This window comes from Hippopotamus amphibius, chromosome 4 (assembly GCF_030028045.1).
Source record: "Hippopotamus amphibius kiboko isolate mHipAmp2 chromosome 4, mHipAmp2.hap2, whole genome shotgun sequence".
Taxonomy (NCBI): domain Eukaryota; kingdom Metazoa; phylum Chordata; class Mammalia; order Artiodactyla; family Hippopotamidae; genus Hippopotamus; species Hippopotamus amphibius.
Genome location: NC_080189.1, coordinates 46,047,416 through 46,070,726, shown reverse-complemented (window position 1 = coordinate 46,070,726; position 23,311 = coordinate 46,047,416). Strand labels below are relative to the sequence as shown.

Genomic DNA, 23,311 nt, shown 5'->3' with positions numbered 1-23,311 from the left:
ATGCTCATGGAGTATTTGTTGACTAAATGAAATGTACACAGTGGGTGTGATTCACCCTAGCTGCCATCAGCAGCAATCCAGACCAGCATAAAATACAGAAACTATACCCACTCTAAAGTCCTATCCCGAAAAAATTAGCTGTTTGACTGCATTTGACTGTAGGTAAGTAAAAAGATGACTGTACTTACTACACAGAGAGGGAAAGTGGGGCAAGGGGGAAGAGAATTCATTTATATTCAGGTATCAGGTAAAATAACGTATAATCCTCTAACACAATCCCCATTGAATCTGTGGCAAACTTTTTTCAAAATATCCCCAAGTTAAAAGTAATTTTGATAAAAGCTGAAGGCGTTAAATTCTTGTTTGCTACAAGAGCACAATATGTTATCTAAGCAAGAAAAATTCATTTGACAACTGAGTCAGACCAATTTTCTATGGAAAATCTAGCAAAACCCCCCCAAAACTGCAGGGTGGGGGGGTGTTTCATTTCTGAAATAAGTCTGTTTGGGCTCAACTACAGCTGACAGCAGGCAATTAATGTTTAAATTAATGAATGGTAGCTCTTATGACATCATAATCAAATCCAATATGATTTCTTTCTCTTTAGCAATTGTGTTCCAGTGGATGGCTCTGAAATGTTCTACAACTTCTCTACTCTGCTCCCATCTCTTCCTTGCATCTCTGAAATATCTGATATTAGTGTGATCAGCCATCAGCATGCAGTACTATTACTCAAAATAAGTAGACAAAAACAAGCAAACATATAAATAAGAAAAGAGAAAATAAATTGAGAGGCGGTACATCGGTTCCACTGTAATCCGATCCCCTTATATTTTCAGGGTGAAGTATTAATATACATAAAATCTTTCCTACTATGAGACAAAGTAAGTGATAGAACAGTTAATTTGTACATGATAACAGATTCCAGAGATGACATACATGCAAAGAATTAACTTTTTAGGTTTTAGATTTAACATTCGTGGCACTCCTAGGCTTCTAGACTACTAGAAAGCAAGTGTCATAGTTCCATCCCAATCTCCCTCTGCTTTCCATTTCACACCATCTATGGTGATGTGATCATTATAAAACTGGCCAAAAGCAAGGAGCTAAAGAGTAAAGGCAGAGCAGAGCCCTCATGTTGTATAAATTATATTCCTCCTAAGAGCTGGTTCTATCCCACACTGAATGTCTGTGCATTCTTAGTGAAACACATTGATTTCTTCATTTAATTTGCCTTCCTGAATAATGATACTACTATAGGCTCTTGGTTAAAAATGGTATTGGGCTAATTATTCCTTAATATAATTTTCTGAAATGCCTACCTGAACTACCTACAGAGAGAAAAAGAAAGAAGAGGAGAGAAACTATGAAAAAAGACAACCGAAACGTGAATTTTGAATAGTCAACTTTTGATTATATACAAGAACAGCAGAAAGGTATTCCTAGCCAATTCAGGTCTCAGAATATGTTCCCACTGGACCTTTCTAAAAATTTTAGCCAAAGTGCTTCAGTTGACAGAAAAATTCAATCAATGTTAAAAACTCAGAATTAGGAAAATATGTTAATAATGTGTAATAAAACTAGTACATCATAGTGTTAAATAAAAATAATTGTTAAGCTAGACATAAAACTTGATGCAAAGATTAAAATAATATGAAAGGATACGTTAATTGTAAAATAGCAATTTACTTCCAATTTACTTACAGTCACATAGGTTGAAAAATCATATTATTTCAATAAAAACTGAGTAGCAATGGAGGAAATTTTTAAAAATTCAATAAACTTATCAGCATTTGCAAAGGAGTATCATTATATACTATTTCATATTTACATTGATGAGACATAATAAAAAATATAAAACTAATCTCTAGTAAAATAAAAATAGGATATATTTCAAAAGACCATAAACAAAGTTAAAAGGTATATGACAAACTGACTGACTAACTGGACAGAGGCAGGGCAGAAATTGCAAGACAGTTCGTCAACTGAAGAGTTACTATCCTTAATATATAAAGTTATTATGAATCAATAACAAAAATATAAACATCCTAATGAGAAAAATAAAGAGAAACGGCACACTCACTATACTTCTACTGAAAGAGAACATAGGTTTAAAAAAAAGAAAAAACTTTCCAGAAAGAAATTTGATAATATACATCAAGAGCTTTAGAATTTTTCATCTGCTTTACAGACGAATTCTATGTCTAGAAATTTATTCTGGATAAATAATCAGACGTAGGTTCAAAGATTTCTGAACTTGTATGTTCATAACCATGTTACATACAACAATGAAGAACTGGCAACCACAATGCTCAGTAACAGAGGAATGGTTCGACTCTGGTATTGCATACAATGTAGCTATTAAATCAAACTTTCTAAGAATATTCAGTATAAGAATAAAATCATCAAAATAGAAATAGAGAAAGAAAATACAATATTATACTATGACCACAATTTAAGGGGGAATTATTAGTTATAAATATGCATAGAAAATCAAAAAATTTTAAATTACATCAGAATTTCAACAATAGTTATATTTGGCCGGAATGAGTGATTTTTATTTTCTTCTTTACATATTTTGTTTATATTTCAGCATTGTAACCTAGACACCTATTATTCTTACACCAGAAAAAAAAATGTTTAAAAAGCATTAAATTCTGAATGGAAGCTGATCAATATTGATCAGACTTGCAAATTGTTATACCTACATATCTTTGTTTGGGAAAAATGATTTTCAGTCCTAAGAGCTGCAAAAAAAAAAATTGATTCAGTCTTTCCTAACAACTATGTGTTCTGGCCTAGCCAGCTTTGTAAATCAGGCTGATTAATAAAACTAAGACTTTAGATCCAATTCCACTTCTGATCAATTTAATAACAACATATATTCAAGTGCCCCATGCAGGGCTGCCTTTGCTGAAATTAGGGTTTTCTGGTAACAAAAAGAATCATGAGAAAACTGCAGCACAAACCAATTACTAATGGAAAAACAGATGCAAACTGAATTTCTTAACACCAGTCAAGCAGCCAACAGCATTACTGGGAGGCTGAAAATGTTATAAAACAATAATTACAGGTTGGCATTTTGACCATCACCTTCTTAACTTTGCATTCAAACTTCATTCTTTTCCAGTTTTTCAAAATAACAGCTACCACTTATCAGCTACTAACCATGTACAGGCTCTGTTCTCAGTGCTTTACATATATAATTTCTGTTCTTTGCATCAACTCTGTGATGTCCATTATAATTCTCCAAAGGGAATTTTCTCAAAAAAATCTACCTGAATTTGCCAAAGAGCACAGGGCAAGTAGGGATTCAATTCTCCCTTTTCCCAACTAACTTTTGCTTTGATAACCAAACTATCCTCCCACAAAATATACATAATCCCACAGGGAGGGCTGTGCCTTTGGTTACCCCTTTTTCCTTGTTCCCCATTTCTAAATTCACCGCTCAGCTCCAGGCATCCTTGAAATCCTAGCTACAAGATGCCTTCCTAAGCCCCCCAACCAAGGTTAGGGACAAGTTAGCTTAAGCTAACCTCACATATTTAAAAACTATTTGTGTTTATCTATCTGTCCTTTTTAAAGGGCCAGTTTTCCCCTGGAAAAGGAGCTGTCTAATGCTCCCCTAGGTGATTAGTTTCAGAAGGTAATTTTAGTAAGCCAGATAATTGCAAACAAATTATTTTGAAGTACCTCTCTCAATTGCATGTTGTCAGGAATTGGATTTTCAAGTGTAATGAGTGTGATTATAAGAGAGTGCTTCTTTGAAATGATGCAGTAGCTGCCACTGCAGCTTGCAATGCCTGCCAACAGAGAGGATTTCAATATTTAAAGCATCTGAATAGACTGTGACAGGCCCCACCTAAAATATGGAAGATGCGTTGGCTCCCTGCATAGCTCAGGATGCAACCTCTGCCCCCAAATGATAAGGGCCCAATTATGCCTTAAAAGAGTCATAAATATAAACCCTTTGCTCCACCTAAACTGAGCAGCTAGTTGGACAGGACACAATGTTGGCCTTTGAATAACTCCAGCAGTGAGGTCTCATCTCTTCCACACTATGAAGCAGCTCCCCGCCCCCGATGTTTGAGGACCAAGATGGCCAGAATGTGCTGTGCCTGCCTACTCCTACCCGTCTTCTCACTTGTGCAGACACTGGGTGGATAAAAGTGTGGGATGCTGTGACTGGGGATAAAACTTTCCTTGCATGTAAGGAGGGTCTGGGGCTTGGGGCTGGTAGGTGCTGGTGGCAAGGGCAAGGCTTCCACTGAACTCCCGTTCTTACTTTGAAAGAAACTCTATACTAATGCTTCCCTGCCCCCACTCAGGAGACTGCAAGCTTGAGGACAAGGATGTCTGTTAGTCACCTCTGTGAATAACACAGAGTACAGAGCCTGGCGTACAGTAGGCATTCAACAGATGTTGGCAAAAACTATCTATTGTTGAAGGCTCACCTTCACAAAACCCACTGAGATCAGCCACCTCGCTGAGCTTGAGAGCCATCCAGGTCTGTGTCCCTCTCTGGAATCAGGCATCACAGCTTCGTAAGACTTACCTCAGGTATGTGTTCCTACCTAGACTATAGTATGAACATGTAGTATGTATGAATCATGTAGCACATGCTCAATAAACACAAACATACATTTGAGCAAATGAATTCCAAAATGAATTTCAAAAACAAAGAGATGTCAGTCTTTTTTTTATAGTACCAAGAGAGATGACTTTTCTCTCTTCGAATTTCTGTTTACCTGCAAATTACCTTCATCTCAGGTCAGCCTGAGTAGTGACTGAAGGGAAACTGAGAACATGAAACGAAGATAAAAATTCATGTAAGGAGATTAAAGCCTCTTCTATTCCAACATAATGGCCGAGGTGGCTACTGGCCCGGCTTCACTTAGATAAAAGAAGGAATAAAGACCTCATAAATGTGCCACATGACATGAGATCAGAATGACAAGATGGCCTAGCAGAAACCAAGAAATAGGAACTCCCATCCTCTGTAGAACCTTCATTTCAAGAAAAGTCTGATCATACAGCACAAAGGTCATGCTGGCGGGAGGCTTGGTGGTCGGCCTTGGTCTCTCATGGGTTGAGTATTAGACATGATGAAAACCAAAAGATGGTCAATCCGAACATTCAGCAATTTGAATTTATATCCTGAGTTTGTGTTTCATCTGCAACACATATAAATCAGGGGTGGGCGGCAATGCCTCACTTTGTGAGTGGGTCTGAGTGGTCTTGACAAGATTCCCAAACAGCACATTACCTTTGGGGACCTTGGCCCTCCATCTCTCCCGATTGATGTGCACCACCTCAGTCCAAGTGGCTTTAAAACTCTTATAGTCAACGGGGATGACAGAATTGTTGATTGGGGCACTTCCTTCTGAGCCAGAGCTCTTGACACCTGGTCGCTTTGCATCTGCTGAACTGATGTTGTTCAAACTAGACGACCAAGAAAAAAAAAAAAAAAAAAGAAGCCATACCAAAGAGGAGCATTAGTGTTTGGAAAATGTGTGCTGATAAGCAAGCCTAAGAGAAGAGTAGTTAACATTCATCAAGTTATTGTCGTGAAATTCCTGGGGCCTGAGGTTTCTAATTCCTGTTTTCCATATGTGACAGCTGGGAAATCCTCCATTTCCAGCAGGAAAAAAAAATCAAGATTTCAGCCTCATGAGCATTGATAGTCCCCATGGTCCCCATATTTCAGATGTTCTTTTTCCATAGGACTGGATTCCCCACACATGAATTCTCTGTCTTTGACTCTCTGAAATTAACTCATTTGAACTTGACTTCTACTTGGTTCCACAGTTCACCCACCTGCCTCCACACTGACCACTTTTCCAAGTTACTCAGTCACTTGATCCTCTTTCTTTCCAGTTCCACCTCCCTCTGTACTCAAGAGCCTCTGATCCCAGGATCCCCAGGGCCAAAGTAAGGTGATTTGCTTATGTTCTTGGGGAAGGTGAAGAGGCCCAGAAAGCATGGACATTGTGGGAGATCAGCCAGGCATAAGACCTTTTTTTAAAATATAATATCACTTTAAGCTTTAAACATGGGAGACTTCTGGAAATATAGAAATATATACATTATAATATAGAAAGTGCCACCCCTCTGGGAAACTTTAAAGCATCACACACTTCCAGGGGGCTAGAGTAGTGACTGACACAAGTGCAAATTCACTGAATGACGACCAACACTAACTAGATAAGTAGAGCGGGTCTCAGCCCAGTGCCGGCAGAACTGCGGGGCTATGGGACTCGGGCAGGGGGCTCCTGCCTTCCTTGTTAGCAGCCTTGACTGGGTCCCACCACCTTAAGCATCCTGGGGTCCCACTGTCCTAATATTCTTCCTGCCTTTCTTCCTCCTATTAACTCCTTCTCTTGCTCTTTTCTTCTTTTTCTTCATTACATTTCTCTCCTTTATGACAAAGCCCAAGGTTTTGCATGGATGAGCCGGAGCGGGTAGTTGTGCTAGTGGTAACACTAACTGCTAGTAAAGACCAAGCATTGGCTTTATTGTAGCTGGCAACTCCTCTGTGCTGGACCCTGTTATAAGGGCTTTACGTAGATTAAATAATTCATTTAATCTTCCCTGTAATCTATGAGTATTGTAATCCACGCTTTCCCAGATGGGGAAACCGAGGCGACTTGTCCAAGGTGGCACAGCTAATAAGTAATGGAGTCAGGATGTTGAACCTGGGATCGTGACTCCAGGGGCTGTACTCTCTGACTACTAATCTACACTCAATATAATGATGTTGTGGCAGAAGGTGATTTAAATTTTCAGTTTCTTTCCCTCTACTTTATTTTCTTCCTGAACCTAGAAGTGAAAGTCAGTTTCACTCCTTGTGATAACTCTGAGTAGTGGTACTTTCCTTTTGGAGTATGGGGAGCAAGGACTCTATGGGCACGGCAGGTAAAGTGTAATGACTGATGCTGTTGTAAGCAAAGACGCCAAAAGAGAGAATGCGGGGGCAGGGGTGGGGCAGTACTGGGAACCTGCCGGTCAAACCTGGACCTTGCTTGCCCCCATACAGGCCAGCCTGGAGAGTACAGAGAATACAACTTTGAGTCCTCCTGATATCTTTTATAAGGAGGAGGTGGGATGAACATAATTATGAAATATCACCCCCAACCCTTCCAGAAGAATTCTATCCCCGTGGACAGGCCACCCTGACCCCCCAGCTTTCAAGCTTCAGCACTGACCTTGAACGCCTCTGTCCTGTCCCACCAGTTTGAGAGGTTTCATCAATTAGTGGACTCACGATCTTTTCTGTCATGTCCGTGAGCACAGTGAAGGTGGGTTCCACAATGAAATCAATGAAGCCTGAAGAGAAACAGCAAAACTTCAGAGGAACTGCATATTAACTTGGGCCTTTCCATATGTTCCCATGCCAAGTGATGAGTTATATCTTTCTTTTAAAATTCTCTTCAGGGCTTCCCTGGTGGTACAGTGGTTAAGAATCTGCCTGCCAATGCAGGGGACACGGGTTTGAGCCCTGGGACGGGAGGATCCCACATGCCGCAGAGCAACTAAGCCTGTGCGCCACAACTACTGAGCTTGTGCTCTAGAGCCTGCAAGCCACAACTATTGAGCCCATGTGCCACAACTACTGAAGCCCTCGCTCCTAAAGCCCATGCTCTGCAACAAGAGAAGCCACCGTACTGAGAAGCCTGCGCACTGCAAGAAGAGTAGCCCCCGCTCACTGCAACTAGAGAAAGCCTGCACGCAACAATGAAGACCCAATCCAGCCAATAAATAAATAAATAAATACATTTAAAAATAAAATAAAATTCATCTTCATAGGAGTGCCAGATCAGATTAGGAGAGAATAGATTGGTCTTAATCATCTAATATATTCCTTGCTTTGAATATCATGAGTCAGTTCCATTTCTCCTACATAAGCTTCCCATAACTTTTTAGGAGATAGTTCAATAAAGTGCTTAAAAATGCAAATGCAGCATTTACTATGTAAAAAAACGATGTGATAGGGCTGCATAAAAGACTAAGATGCGTAACACAAGCTGCCTACCCTTGGCAGCTTATAGGAGGAATCAAATTGAGCACAGAAATGGAAAGGGCAAAAAGAGAAGCCCAAATAAAGGCCTCTGGAGAGGCAAGGGAGGGAGGAGATATTCCCTCCCACTGAGAGGGCTGCAAAGCCTGGGAGGGCAGGTCACTATCAGCTCAGGGAGGGAGGTTCCTCAGCATCAGGCTAGAAGTTAGGACTTAGATAGGCCCAAGCCCCCTGAGATGTTTGGGCAGCACTGTTATACGACTTTTTTCTGATACTGTTTGGGAAAGTTAATCTGGCAAGATGGATGGGAAGGGAGAAAGCAATAGGCTCGGAGGCTGAGAAACTCAGTTTAGAAGCTGTAGCAATAGCTCAAAGGCAAGGTAAGGAAGGCGTGATCCAGTGCCATTTTAAGGTGAGAGTGCAGTGGAGGCACAGATACACGCACAGCGGGAGGCGATCCTGCCTCTAGGTGGGATCTGTCAGGGACTTTCAACAGGAAGGCTGAGAGAGCAGGGACAATGGGGGAGAATGTGACTGGGGAGAAAGACGGTGCGCTCGGCCTTAGATCTGCTGACTTGAGGTACTGGGGACATATCCAGAGGGAAGAGGGCTAACAGAGTTGGAAGAAACAGGGTTGAAAACTTGGAGAGGGGTCAGAACTGGAACTATACCTTTGAGAGATCACCATGCTGAGGAGAGAGTTGATGTTGGGCTAGAGTGACTGTCTCAACTGCTCCAAAATACCCAAGTGTTCTGTGTCACATCGGGAGAAAATAAGTGATCTGGACCTAAGAGTGGTAACTCATTACACAGCCACATGAAAGTTGGAAGGAAACTAAATGTCAATCAAAGGAAATATGGCGTTTGGAAATATACAAATGCTTATTTGGTTTTTACAATGACCGAGGTGGAAGTGATACTGGCAGTTAATGCCCAGTAGTGAAGGATGCTAAGAATCCTGTAATGTAATTAGCAAGACAAGAATTGTCCCAGAGGAATACCAATAGTATCCTGATAAAGAAACACTGATAGCCAAATTTGAATTGCAGTTAACTGCAGTATAATTTTAAGCTAAAATTGAAGTGTTTGATGACAGTATTTTCGCCTTTTTTTTCCGTCACAAGTTAGATTAATTCAACATGTCCAAACCTGAACTAACTCATCAGCTTTCCCTCCAATTATTGGAAATGGGACCATGGCTCAACCACTTAATCTAGACTGCTGCCTTTATCTTAGCCTTGCATCCAGCCACATCTTTAATGTTTTATATGCCACCTCTCTCCTGTATTGTCTTAGTTCTGATACTCAACATCTCCTTCCTGTAATATTACAGGAAGCACCAGCTGGAGCCCTTGCCTCTAGTCTTTCTCAAAACCCTCCAATTAACCCTCCATGCTACTGATAGAGAAATCTTTCTAAAGCAGGGATTGGCAAACTTTTTCCGTAAAGGACCAGATAGTAAATATTTTAGATTTTTTAGGCCACATCTGTGACAACTCCTTAACTCTGCACTGCATTGCAAAAGCAGCCACCGACAATATGCAATGAATGAGCTTAACTGTGTTGTAATAAAACTTTATTCACAAGACCAAGCAGTGAGCCAGATTTGGCCCACAGGCTATAGTTTGCTGACTCTTACTCTAAAACATCAGTTTATGTATAGTTTTAACCCTACTTAAAATTCTTTAGATATGCCCTCATTTCCTACAGGAAAGTATAAGTACATTCTAATCTTAATGCAGTATATAATCTGGACCTGATTTTCTCTCCAAACATGTCCCTCACCACATCCTACACCCTACCTACTGCTCCAGCCAAATGGAACTATTTGTAATTAATTCCTGACCATACTATACTGTTTTAAATTTCCCTGTTTGGTATATGCTGATCCCTTGTCCGCAATTTCCTTCCACCCACCCCTATCCACCTCTACCACATGTCACCATTTGCCCAGACATTGCTTACTTATCTCCTAGGATTCAACTCAAATATTACCTTTAAACAAGTCTTTCTGGGTCTAATACCTCCCACGCTCTCTTCTCTGATTGTACTATGTACAGTCTCTATCTTAACATTGTAACACCAACAAATTTTGTTTTCTCAGCATCTTGCCTACCACCCAATACTGGTTCAATGTCTTTAGGAGCAGGTACCATGTATAATTTGTCTTTTTTTTTTTTTATAGCATCTGTTATAATGCCTAGCAGTGCCCTACACCTAACAGGAACTCAATACGTTATTATGAAAAAAATTACTAAGTACCCAAAACAAAGTAGAAAAAAATCAGTAAATCTTTGTTGAATTTATTTTTTGAATGATTTCAGACTCTTCCAAGGTGGAGATCACTGATGACACAATTTATGTATGGCACTGGCACCCTCTCCCATACCTGAGGAATTCTTTGATGCACGTATATTACAGTTATTAGCAGTGTAGAAGTTATCTTTACCAAAAAAAAGTGCTAAAATTTTTTTAAAAGGAAGGAAGGAAGGGAGGGAAGGAGGGAGGGAGGAAGCGGCGTGGGGGGGAGAAGAAGGGAGGGAGGAAAAGAAAGAAGGCAGGAAGGAAGGGAGGAAGGAAGGGAAGGAAACATTTTTAAGGAGCCATTCCTGGAAGTAGGGTCATGCAGGAAATGGTGCTGCCCTGGAAACAGGACTAGAGGAAGCATTACTGAGGAAACTTCTGGTATTGCATGCAGACTGGAGAGACTGAAATAGAACAGGCTTCCCACCACTAATTCTTGTCAATGCCTTAGTGTTGAGGCCCCGTTTTCTCTTGGCAGGGAATGATGGAGACAGCAGAATGTCACTGTCTAATCTTCTGGGGAACCAGCCACCCTCCAGGGAGAAGGATGGGGAGAACAGCTCCATCAACCTAACCAGCCAGTGCCATGAGCACAGCAAGCAGAATGGTGCCAGGTTCCCAGCTGAAGAATCACTGGGAGCATCTGAGCTTACTTCCAGACATTCCTCTCTGGTTTCTCTTTCCATCCAATGGAATGGCAAACACGTACCTACTTGCGACTGAGCAACCATGGTGGACTTTCTGTCACACAGAGGAGAAAAGGGCAGCCCCAGCTCTGCTTCTCTATCACCCTAGAAAAAACAGGAGGTCAAAGCAAATTAAGAACAGTAGGCTGAGCCACCCAGATTTTATTTCACAACTGCAGCTGCCACAAAGGCCACTGGTCTTTATTTTAATTATTACAATTACATTATGTCATAAATCATTTTGGGCCCTACTCCTCTGCATAAAAGACACCAAGAGGCTGAAGCCCTCTGGGGTCCAATCATTCCATCCAACAGCAAAGGCGCATGGTGTTGTATAGAAAGCCTCATCAGGCAGCAATAGGTCCTCTGAGGAAAATAAGAAAAGCAGCGCGTCCTGTGGCCTAGAGCCAGCACAGCAGTCAGAATTCCTGTGTGTTCTCCAGTTGTCCTGTGCCGACCCGCGGCCTTTCTTGAGCCAGTAAATCCCTCCCAGTTGCGGGCAGTGTCTAAGACACCAATTCTAACTGGACTGATTTGGAATCATTCTCCAAGTGCTCCTTAAAGCCATACACAACTGGAATAAGTGGTTCTGAGGCCTTTACTGCAGGGCTCAGGGATGATGAAAAGTGGGATGAAAAAAGAAGCAGAGTAAATACTTGCTCGTGTTTATCAAGTTAGACAATAATAAAACACGATTCTCTGGCCAATATGTTCTCAATGTCACCAAAAGACAAGACTATAATAAGCAAGTGCTATGGAAAGTCTAAATAATGATGGAGATGATTTTTAAAAACTGTTCTGAACCAGAGCACAATACTTTAGTCACACACCCAGAGAAAAGGGAAAATGTGTCACCCTTCTGAGAGCCACAATGTTGTGCTGATTCGATTTACTAGAAAAGAATCTGCTCAGATTGATGGCTACTGACTTGGGCTTGAATCTGGCCTTGCTCCCACCACCTGTGTGATCATAGGAAGTTTAGTTTCCCTCTTTACATTTCAGTTTTATCATCTATAAAATGTGGGATAACAATCCCTATGTCATCGAGTAACGGTGAAGATTAAATGAGAAAATGTACGTAAATAAATTAAAAGAACAATTACTTTCCCAATAGATGTTTCTACTATCTACGTGAAGATCTGAGAAACGTAGTGAACTTGTTACACATCTAATTGTTCTACTCTGATTGTAATGAATATCACCAATGAACTAATAGTGAATAGTCATAACAACCTAGTTTGACAACCAGGCCTAGTTAAAAACATGAATGCTTTTTCTTTCTAAGGCATGTTACCAAAGAGAAAGGATGCTAGTTCACATGCACATTTAAGATCTATTGAAAAGAAGGAAAAGGAATGGGCGTCGGAGGAAGCTGAATAGTGGGGATCACAATGGGCGCTGGGGACATCCAAGGTTCTCAGGAACAGTCCTGAAGTGGCTCAGTTCCTTCTGCACTCTTTCCTGTATGAACACCCCAGGGGACACAATGGTCCCTCTGTTTCCAAGTATGCCTTGCTGAGGGCTGCTCTATCTCTCAAGTGGCATGATAAAAATAACTTACTCCAAAGCTATTTCTACTTGGGCAGTACGATGAGAAGGAAGAGTATTTATAACATAAATGGTAGTTGCGTGGCTGATTTAGTGGGCTGGCTCAGCTGACACAAATAAAACTCACTCTTATTCCCTATGAAGCAGGGATATAAGTTGTTTTGTTGGTGCATTTTAATGGGTGTGGCTTAGAGGAACACGAACCACTTGACTATTAAGATGTATGCATTAATTTGGATTTTATTACTAAAAAAGTGCTGATATTAAGCAAGCTCTTACCCCATGGACTTGCCCAAACCCACATCCACACATCACTTACATCTTTTGGATTTAATTAACTACTACCACTAACTACTAAAAACCTTTTTTAAGATAGTGGTCCCTGAATTCCCTCTGGAGCACAGATACATTTATAAATTGGAAAAAATATGCAGAAATACAGAAGAATGTACTTCTACAGGCGAATCCAGCTTGACTGATACAATATTGTATGACTCTATAACTACTGGCCCTTGTGGAATTATTCATACACTTTCCTCTTTATTAAAGAGGTCAGTATTTTCAAAAAAGGGCGAAAGTCTCAGTTGGCACAGGATTTTTTTTTAAACGAACTCATTGGACAGTGCAGAAAAATAAAAAACTATCATTCTTGTGGTAGGGGTTAAGATAGCTGACTGATAAAGTCACAGAATTGATCTATAAAAGGAATACAATGGATGTTAGTTGAATGAATGAAAAGATGAGTTTGGTGAGAAACACTCAAGTTCCTTTGGTCACTTGGATATTTATGATAAGCAAGCTGGAGCAGCAACTAGGCCTTTAGCTGTTTGCAACTCCCAACCCCCTCCACTTCCTGTCCACACATCTAGACTACACTTCCCAGAGTCTCTGCCAGTTTGTGCTAGACATAAAACAGGAATAGAGGGGATGTAATTCCACTACAGTTCTGGCCTATAAAATCTCCTGTGCCTATGTCTCTCTGTCCTCCTTTCTTTTGCTGTTTGATGTAGAGAAGCACCATGGAAGCCATGTAGATGGCAGAGACTGGATCTAAAATCACTGCTTATTGTAAACCATCTGCCAATCAAGAAACAATTGTCGGTACCTTACATGAGTGGGTATATAATGTATAAATTTAATGAGTAAAATTCCATTTTATGTGTACTGTTATACATTTGGGGGTTTGTTTGTTATAGTGGCTATCTGTAAGCAGCAAACCAATTAAGAGAAACAAAGATTCTTTCTGTATTGGAAGTTCACAGGGCAGATGGCACCTCTCAATGCAGAGCTTCAAAAGACTATCAGGTGACATCTTGAGTGTTTCCACGTAGAGTGAAGAAAAGGTATTTGATTGGAGAGGCAACAAAAGCATCAAGTTGAACAAAATGCAGCAACATACATTCTTCTTTCCCACGGGGAAGAAGTTACAAATATGACGCATGAGAAAATTATGATGATTTTGGATTTAAGATAAGTATAGTAAAGACATCTCAGAAATTATCTTCCCTCTCAGAAATTAGCTTCTCAAAAAAGGAGAATGAGAAACAACAGAAACATAAACAAATATTAGGAGAAATCAGTAATCTCAAATTAACACTATGGGAGGAATGGCTGCTAAATGCTGTGAACATCTGGGAGGGTTGAGGTAAAATGCCAGAGAAGAGGCCTATGGCTGCACATCTCAGATAAAGCTTGAATAATAGAGGTTTCCAAAGTTCACTCAAATAGGAAAAGTACCCTGCATCCATTACATGGGAAAACCAGAGAGATGGTAGTTGCTGGTGTGAGAGGCTACTCTGAACCCTTTTTAGCTCCAAGGAATAGTAGAGAAGAAAATGTTGAATGAGAAAACACACAAGCATGGCAAGAGAGTGGCTAGATGACAGAGACTGAACTGAGAGCGGTCCTACAACTGTTGCCTACTGTTGACCGGGAAGAAGGCTAACACACACACACACACACACACACACACATGCATACACACACACACATGCACACACACACACACGCATACACACACACACACACACATGTCATAGAAGCCGCATAATAAACCATGGAACTTAGAATATTGCTGTTCCAGTTTCTCTCCGGCACATAACTCCAACAAAGAGTTGGTCAAAAAATGATGCATTTCACTCAAAGATGGTAAATAATAATAAAATGAAGAAGGAGGAGAAGGAGAAGAAGGAAGAAGGGAGAAAGAAGAGAAGGAGGAGGAGGAGAAGAATGGGGAGGAGGAGGAGGGGGGAAAGAGGAGGAGGAGGCGGCACTATCACTACGACCAGGAGGAAAAAAAATTATGAAAAGCTACTTCACATGAAAAGAAAAAAAATGAATTAAGGAACAGAAAAATGAAAATAACAGATAGGGAACATTCACCAGAAAAAATCAGTGCCACCAAGTGATGACCAAACATACGGCCATGATGGGAAAGAAATTCCTGAAATTATCAAGAACCAGGACTTAGGGAAACAGGAGCTAGCAGAGCTCAGGGAAGATATGGAAAAGAAAAACAGAATCATCATACAAATGAAGACTGCACTGGAAGCCACACAGAGGATATTTATTCTGGATAAAAATACACTAAAAGGACTGAAAAAAAATATCACTGATCAGAGAGTTTAAGAAGATCTAAAGGAAAATAACAGACATGGAAGAAAAACAAGAGAGGAAACATATGAATAACTGTTTTTCCTAAAGAAGGAAACAAATGAAAACAAATGGAAAAGGAAATCATTAAAGACTTCATCAACATAACTTGAATCTATACAGAAAAAGAGCATGCCAGGTCCCACGAAAAGCTATTATAGAACAATCATTACTGAAATATATCCTAGTAATGTCACCAGGCTTCAAAGGTAAATAAATTATCCTTAGGGGCACATAAGCAAAAAGATATATCACCTAGACGCGGAAATAACTCTAGTATGGCCTCCAACCTCTCCATAGCAACATTCATAAGTGGAAGACATTTGAACAAAATCTAAAAGAGACCTCAGGGAAAGGAAGTTTGATTCAAAAAAATGTTCACCCAAGCAAACTGTGACCCAACAGCAGTAGAAAAACTTGCAAACACACAAAAATGTGATTTTTAGCACTTCTAGAAGAAGCCACGCAAGGAACAACTTTGACCAACCAATAGATGAATGGCTCAACCACGGCCAAAGTGCCAGCACTGAGTAGAGCCAGGACAAGAACAACTGGAGAATTATGCCTTTGCCAAATTTGTTTATTTTCCACCTTTCTAGGTAACATTGTTTGGGGTGTGTTTTTTGTAAACAACATATACTACATGAGATAGAATGCTCACTTGGAAAATATGGAGCATTTAGAAATAATATAGCCAAGAAATAGTAACAAGGAATTAGTTATATTATGAAAGGAAAATGGGAAAGGTGCTGGGAGTTATGAATAAACACTGGCTTACTTATGTGTCAAAAATGGGGGTGCAAATATACCATTTAAACCTGGTATAGAAAGGAATAGAGCTATATTTAAATAACAAAGGTACAGACTACAAGAATTAAGCAAGTTAATACAATGAGGTGCTGGGGAAAAGGCAAGAGGAGGTAGTAGTTTACTAATTTTTACAGCAGGGAGGCAACAGATACTATCTAAATAAACAGAGGATGTAAAGTTTTCATTATTAAGTTAGCCACTAGAACATAATATAAAACTTCCAAGTCATCAGAAGAAATAAATACATAACAAAGCAGATGGCACGGCCAATACAGTGAACGATTTAAAAACAAGCCACAAAAACGGAAATCATAATATATGGCAGCACCTAAGAGCAAAGATTCCTGTCATTTCAACAGATGTTAATATGACTGATTCAAAATAATAAAAGAATCTTAGACTGGCTCATAAAAAAAACCTCAACTATATACAGTGTTTAAAAGACACACCCAAATCAAAGCATCTCTGAAAGGTTAGAGTAAAAAGTTGCACAAAGACAAGGGTCTATTCTTAATATCAGCTTAATCTGAATTCTGGATAAAAGCATTAGATAAAACAAAGAAGAGGGTTTTATAATGATAAAGGGTACAAAAATCTAACAGTTATTAATATCTAAGAACCAAATAATATAGAATCAACATTCATTAGGAAAAACTATACCACATAGAAAGAGAAAATAATAGAAACACCTGTCAGCCCATGATAGATCAAATTTTTAAAAAAAATATATAAAATACCTAAGTGACATAATTAATAAGGCAGCTGTGCCTGGTGTTCTTTGAATTTTATACCCTGCAAGTAGAAAATAAACCTACTTTTCAAGAGCCATGAACAGTCACAAAAATTGATTACACAGTAGGTGACAAACAAACTTCAACAATAAAATCCAAACAATGAAAAAATTCTGTGATCAAATTTCAATAAGCCACAAATTAAAAACAAAAGTAGAAAGCAAAGGAAACTACCACCAGAATATTACATAAGCAAACATCTCCATCTGAAGCAACTCTTGGGTAAAAGAGAAATCAAGACCCAAATTACAGAATATTTAGAAAAGAATGATTGTGAACACACTGCGTATTAGAACCTATGAGATTCATGACAACAAAAAGACAAACTCCTAGTCTTATATTTTCTAATATCAAACAGGCAGAATGAAAATAAATGAATTGAGCATCCAACTCAGAGAGCTAGCATAAGAACAAAATAAATTCAAGCATAAGAAATGAATTAATAAAAATGAAAACAGTAATTGACATCATAAAATAAAAAAGAAATAAACTATTACCTAATTTCATAGAGAAGAAAGGGAAAAGACACATATATGAAATAAACAAAAATGGGGAAAATCACAGACACAGAGGAAATTAAAAGAATTGCAGGAGATGTTTGTAAAATATAAAAATATCAGCAATACTAAGGAAATGAATCTCAAGAGTTTTGCAAGATGTAGTTACCAAAGAGGCAAACTTATACTTCCTGAAAGTCAATATTTCATTGAAAAAGACCCGAGGCAGTGGCTTAGATTTTGTAAAATATGGTTGTAAAACTGCAGATGTAACTTACTCTTTTAGCAAAGCATAGAAGGTCTGGTCTATCAGCACTGAGGCTATGCCCTTATTTTGAAATATAACCCAACTTCTATATGTAATTTTTTTTCAAAGACTCAACAGTCCCATTGAGATTTCCCATTTGAACTGTCCAATTTAAAATCTATAGTTAAGAGCTAAAGCAACATTTCTCCTGCATGGGTTACTTACCATGGCTTACGGCATCTGGGTTAAAATATTAAGTCAATAAAAATAATTTACTGAATCATAATTGCCAAAAAAATAGTTCCAGTCCAGTGAGCTAACATTCCATTCCCAATTGGCAAGAAATTCAATACGGTTATTTTCACATTGCCTCTGGTACATTTTCTTTCAATTCAAGCTTATGTTTGTGCAAACAAGGTTTCATTTAATGGGAAAAAATGTTCACATCTTTAAGTAATTTCTCATACTCACTCTCTCACAATTAAAAAAAGGAATCACTTCAATACCTCAAACTTATATGTTAGCTACGATTTACCTCTGGCTACATATTGAATATTCCTAGTTATAGGGGGTGTTATTACAAAAGCAATGGTCAAAAAAAGCATATGATAAGGGGAGTGGAGATTTGGAGAAAATTCTTTCATTAATATTAGAAAAGTAACTTCTGGGAAAATGGCTCAAAATTAGCCCTCGATTAAGGATGAATTTGCAGTCATTCTTGTATATACAACATGGCCACACCTGTGCAGCTCTAGTTCCTCTCACTCACTTGGGTTCCTCTTGAGAACTACTCTGTGAGGCCAAGCAATGACCACGCAAGGGAAACAGCCACGTGCTGAATAAGGTACCTGCTGGCATATTCACAGAACAGCTCAGGGGGGCACATGTGTGAGCCTGTGCTGATGTGCACCCTTCGGCAAAATGGAGGAATTGTAGAATATTTAGTGTGGGAAGGACCCTAAGGAAAAAATCTTGTCCAACCTTCCTTTAAATCCCCCCACCTCGCAAAAAACAAATCACAGATAAGACCACTGGGAACTAGAGCAGTGATTTCATTAGTTCCAGGCCACAAACCAGCTGGAATAAAAATTCCAATAAAGGGCCTTCTGAACTTTTTTTCATATGCCATTAACTTTAGTCCCATTTCATTACCAGATATTGTGTGCAGCTTCAGAAGGAAAAAAAACCAACATAGAAATGCCTTCTATAATTTCTTCATTAAAACTAGACTCATAAGAATTAGAGTAATCATAAGAGTAATTTGCTTCCAAAAATCTGAGTAACCAGTGAAAGAGTACATCTCTTGTCAGAGACTGGTGTTAGTATGTAGTGTTCTAAGGAATCTCAGCGGTATCTGAATCCATCCTGTAACCTCCTTTAGTAAATTAACAAGAATGAATGAATTAACTGTATTAAGTTAACTGTAATTCATGTCCCAGAATCTCCATGTCATCTTGTTTTCACTCTCAGGACCTCACATCTCCAAGCAGATATTTTAATGGCAGCTCTTCTTGAGATGAGCTTACCGCACATGCCTGGGCTTGAGAAGACAGCAGTCTTTGTGCTATGCATTTATTTATCTTTTTATTCCTCTACTTCTATGCACCTTTAAAAAAAATTAAAGCAATGTATCCTCATTAAAGACTCTCACTATCCTTGTAGAAAACACAACCCTGTGTCTTAAGATGTAGTAAGTTTAAATATAATTGGAAAAGTAGCTTCTAGTGATTTCCTGACCTCAAGTTCCCCCACCAGGCTTTGGAATTTGATAACATGGGCTTGTCTGCTAGAAAGCAACAACCCAGCCAATTATAACAGAGAAGCAAGTTAAAGTGACTGCCATTTGGTCCCCTCCCCAAAAAACTAAAAGCACTCCTCTGATGACATTTTGACAAAAGAATGCCACAAGGAAATGCTTTTTTTCCCCCCAAATATAAATGCATAGGATAGAAATACCGTATGTTCTGAGAATCAGAATTTAGGTGAGGTTCAAACATCACATGACCAGAAGACAAAAAAAAAAAAAAAAGGCTGTGACCCCTCCCTCCACAATGATGATTGTAATCGTAACAGTCCTTCTCACAGTGTTGCTGAAATATAAAATTCAGCCTATGTCCATGGACGACAGCTGGGGGTGGGCGGAGGTAGCAGACAGCAAGGTACCTGTCTGAAGAACTCCTCCAGGAGTGACATTGTCCAGCGATGGTGGAGCTCCCAGGCTTTTGCTGGATGGCTAATGTCTGCCGTGTGCAACATCAGCGATAATGCTTTAGGCTTTTCGATTCTGTAAACCCAAAGGACCCAAACACATGATGACCAAACTTGCAGAACCTCAATAAGAGCTTTTTAAAAATCACTATTTTTTAAAATCCCTTCCATTCTCCCATCTCAAACCCCACTGCAGCTGAACTGGGGGGAAATCATCAATTCATCCTACAACTGGGATATTCATCAGCCAGGTCTCCATGTTTATTGAACTGGACACCTCAAAAACTGACTCAAAACTATTTGTGGAATGACTGCCATCAATAAAAAGACAACAAGAATCTAAGAGTCACTCATTGACTTTTATTTGTTGCCTCGAGTGGATCTTTGATAATTTCGTTTCCAGCAGGGAAATATTTTAAATTCTAATTGGGGCAGATTGTTACTTGCCCTATTATTTATTTCAGCCCTGATGAGAATAGATCTGTGATTAACATGTTCTCTCCTCCAAGCATCATTATTTTACAAGATCACTCACTAAAGTCATATTGAAGGAGATAAACTTTAAAAGTACAATGACATGGACAAGTCTGAGGTCAAACACCTATAAAAACACATAATGTCCCAGGCCCACTCACGCTTCTGGCTGCTGCAGAGCAGTCTTCATTGCTTTGATTTGTTGGAAATGACAGGACATATCCGTGGCCATCACCATCTCAATTACCAAGGTCCGAAACTCCCTTTCAGGGACACCCCACGGAGAAAAAAGGATGGAAGTAAAAAATGGAAAGTAAAAATTAGTTTAATTTGCCATTTCTACTCAAAATCAGTTAATTAGTCATGACATTTCAAATCTAACTTGACCCTTTTAGGTGGACTTTTTAATGAGAAATAAATGAAAGTTAAAGATAAAGGAAATCATTTATTAGGAATATGATATGTGGAATGCATATATCATTTGGAAGATTAACTCACAGGAAAGATTCCAATGAAACTGAAAGTGCAGTAAAGCATTCCTTTCTCCGCTGAATTCAAGTTTTAAGAAAAAATTAATGTGAAATTAATTCTAGGAGGGGGACTGATAATTCATAGTACATGTTGGATGTAAGTATTTCACTTTTTTAATAAGACTTTTTTAGAACAGTTTTAGGTTTACAAAAAAATTGAAAAGATAGTACAGAGAGCTCCCAGATACCCTCTCCCTCCTGCAGTTTCCCTCATTACAACCTCTCACACTGATGTGGTACATGTATTACAACTGATAACCAATACTGATACCTTACATTCACTCCAGTCCATAGTTTACCCGAGGGACCACGCTCATGTCGCACAGTTGTATGGGGTTTGACAAATGCATACTCACATGTTCCCACCACTAACAGAATCAGACAGAATGGTTTCAACACCCTAAAATCCCCTGTGCTCCAACTATTCATTCCTCTTGCCCCTGAACCCCTGCCAAACACTGATCTTTTTATTGTCTCTAAGAACCTTATTGAAGTAGAATTCACATAGAATAAACTGCTTCCATAAAAGTTGCACATTTCAACGAGTTTTAACAGCTGAGTAAACTTTCAGAAGGACCACCACACATATATATTAAACTAGACATTAGGTACGTATACTTATATATGTTCCTACCTACACACACATACACACATATAAAATACAAAATGTACTCTTTTTTTTCCTGGCCTTCTTTACTCAGCATAGTGATTTGTGATTCATCCACATAGTTGATCGTCAATAGTTCATTTATTTAATCCATCATACGAGGACACCACAATTAATTTATCCATTGACCAGCTGATGGACATTTGGGTTATTTGATTCTAGTTTGGAGCCCTTATGAATAAAACTATGACAGTTTATGTACAAGTCATTGTGTAGATATGTTTTCATTTCTTTTCAGTAAATACCCAGGAATAGAATGGCTTGTTTATAAGATAGATGAGTGTTTAACTTTGGGAAAAAAAACTATCAAAATCTTTCAAAGTGGTTGTATCACTTTACATTTTGACCATCAGTGTATGAAAGTTCCAGATTTTCTATATCTTTGCCTTTTCTTTGTACTGTCAATCTTTAATTTCAGCCATTCTAAGAGATATGTAGTGGTATCTCAAGTGTGCTTTCCATTTGTATTTCTTTGATGACTAATGATGTTAGGCACCTTTTCGTGTACTTATAGGCCATTTGTATAACTTTATTTTGGGAAATACCTGTTTCAGATTTTTCCCTTTTTTTTTAAATTGAGCTATGACTGATTTACAACATTATATTAGTTTTAGGTGTAAAACATAACAATTCAAAAACTTTACTCCATTTAAAGCTATTATAAAGTATTGGCTATACTTCCTATGTTGTACAATATATTCTTGTAGCTTATTTATTTTATACATAGTAGTTTGTACTTCTCAATCTCCTACCTCTATCATATAAGTGATATCATACAGTATTTGACTTTCTCTGTCTGGCTTGTTTCACTAAGCACAAGACCCTCCAGGTCCATCCATGTTGTTGCAAATGGTAAGATTTCATTCTTTTTTATGTCTAAGTAGTATTATATACATATACCACATCTTCCTTATCCATTCATCTGTTGATGGACACTTAGGTTGCTTCCATATTTTGGCTATTGTAAACAATTCTGCTATGAACATTGGGAAAAATGTATCTTTTTCTAATTAGTGTTTTCATTTTCTTTGGATATATACACAGGAATGGAATTCCTGAGTCATATGGTAGCTCTATTTTTAGGTTTTTGCAGAACATCCATACAGTTTTCCACAGTGGCTGCACCAATTTACATTCCCACAAACAGTGTACAAAGATTCCCTTCCTCCACATCCTCCCCAACACTTGTTATTTGTGGTCTTTTGATGACAGCCCTTCTGACAGGTATGAGGTGATATCTCACTGTGGTTTTGATTTGCATCACTGATAATTAGCAATGTTGAGCATCTTTCTATGTGCTTGTTGGCCATCTGTATGTCTCCTTTGCAAAAATGTCTATTCACGGACCTTACCCATTTTAAAATTGAGTTATTTGTGCTCTTATTGAGTTGCAAAAGTACACTATACATTCTGGATACAAATCCTATGTAAGATATATGTGTTGTGAATAATTTCTCTTACTTCCTATCTTGCCTTTTTTTTTAATGGTGTCTTTCAAAGAGCAAAAGTTTTAAATTTTAATACAATTTTTATAAAATTTTATTAGAGTATAGTTGATTTACAATGTTGTGTTAGTTTCAGGTGTACAGCAAGATGATTCGGTTACACATATTCATATATTCATTGTTTTTCAGATTCTTTACCTATATAGGTTATTGAATAGAGTCCCCTATGCTATGCAGTAGGTCTCTTTTGGTTATCTATTTTATATACAGTAGTGTGTTTATGTTAATCTAAATTTTAATACAATTTTTTTAATGTTTCATGCTTTTAGTGGTCCTATCTGAAAAACCTCCAAGTACCCCAGGGAGTTTGTTTTCCTCTGGAAGTCTTACCATTTTAATCTTTTACGTTTAGGTCTATGATCAATTTCAAGGTAC

The 23,311-nt window shown here is 38.5% G+C and overlaps 1 protein-coding gene across 2 annotated transcripts in view; it reads right to left on the bottom strand.

Annotated features, from left to right (window-relative positions):
* PDE1C (phosphodiesterase 1C) overlaps positions 1–23,311 on the bottom strand; it is a 592,555-nt gene that overhangs the window by 65,707 nt on the left and 503,537 nt on the right. For both annotated transcript variants that reach the window (XM_057733463.1, XM_057733465.1), the window contains exons 11-15: positions 20,396–20,497; positions 19,716–19,836; positions 11,031–11,112; positions 7,206–7,326; positions 5,267–5,442 (exon numbers count right to left, since the gene is read on the bottom strand). In XM_057733463.1, coding sequence (XP_057589446.1) covers positions 5,267–5,442; positions 7,206–7,326; positions 11,031–11,112; positions 19,716–19,836; positions 20,396–20,497 — 602 coding nt within the window. The remainder of the gene's footprint in view (positions 1–5,266; positions 5,443–7,205; positions 7,327–11,030; positions 11,113–19,715; positions 19,837–20,395; positions 20,498–23,311) is intronic.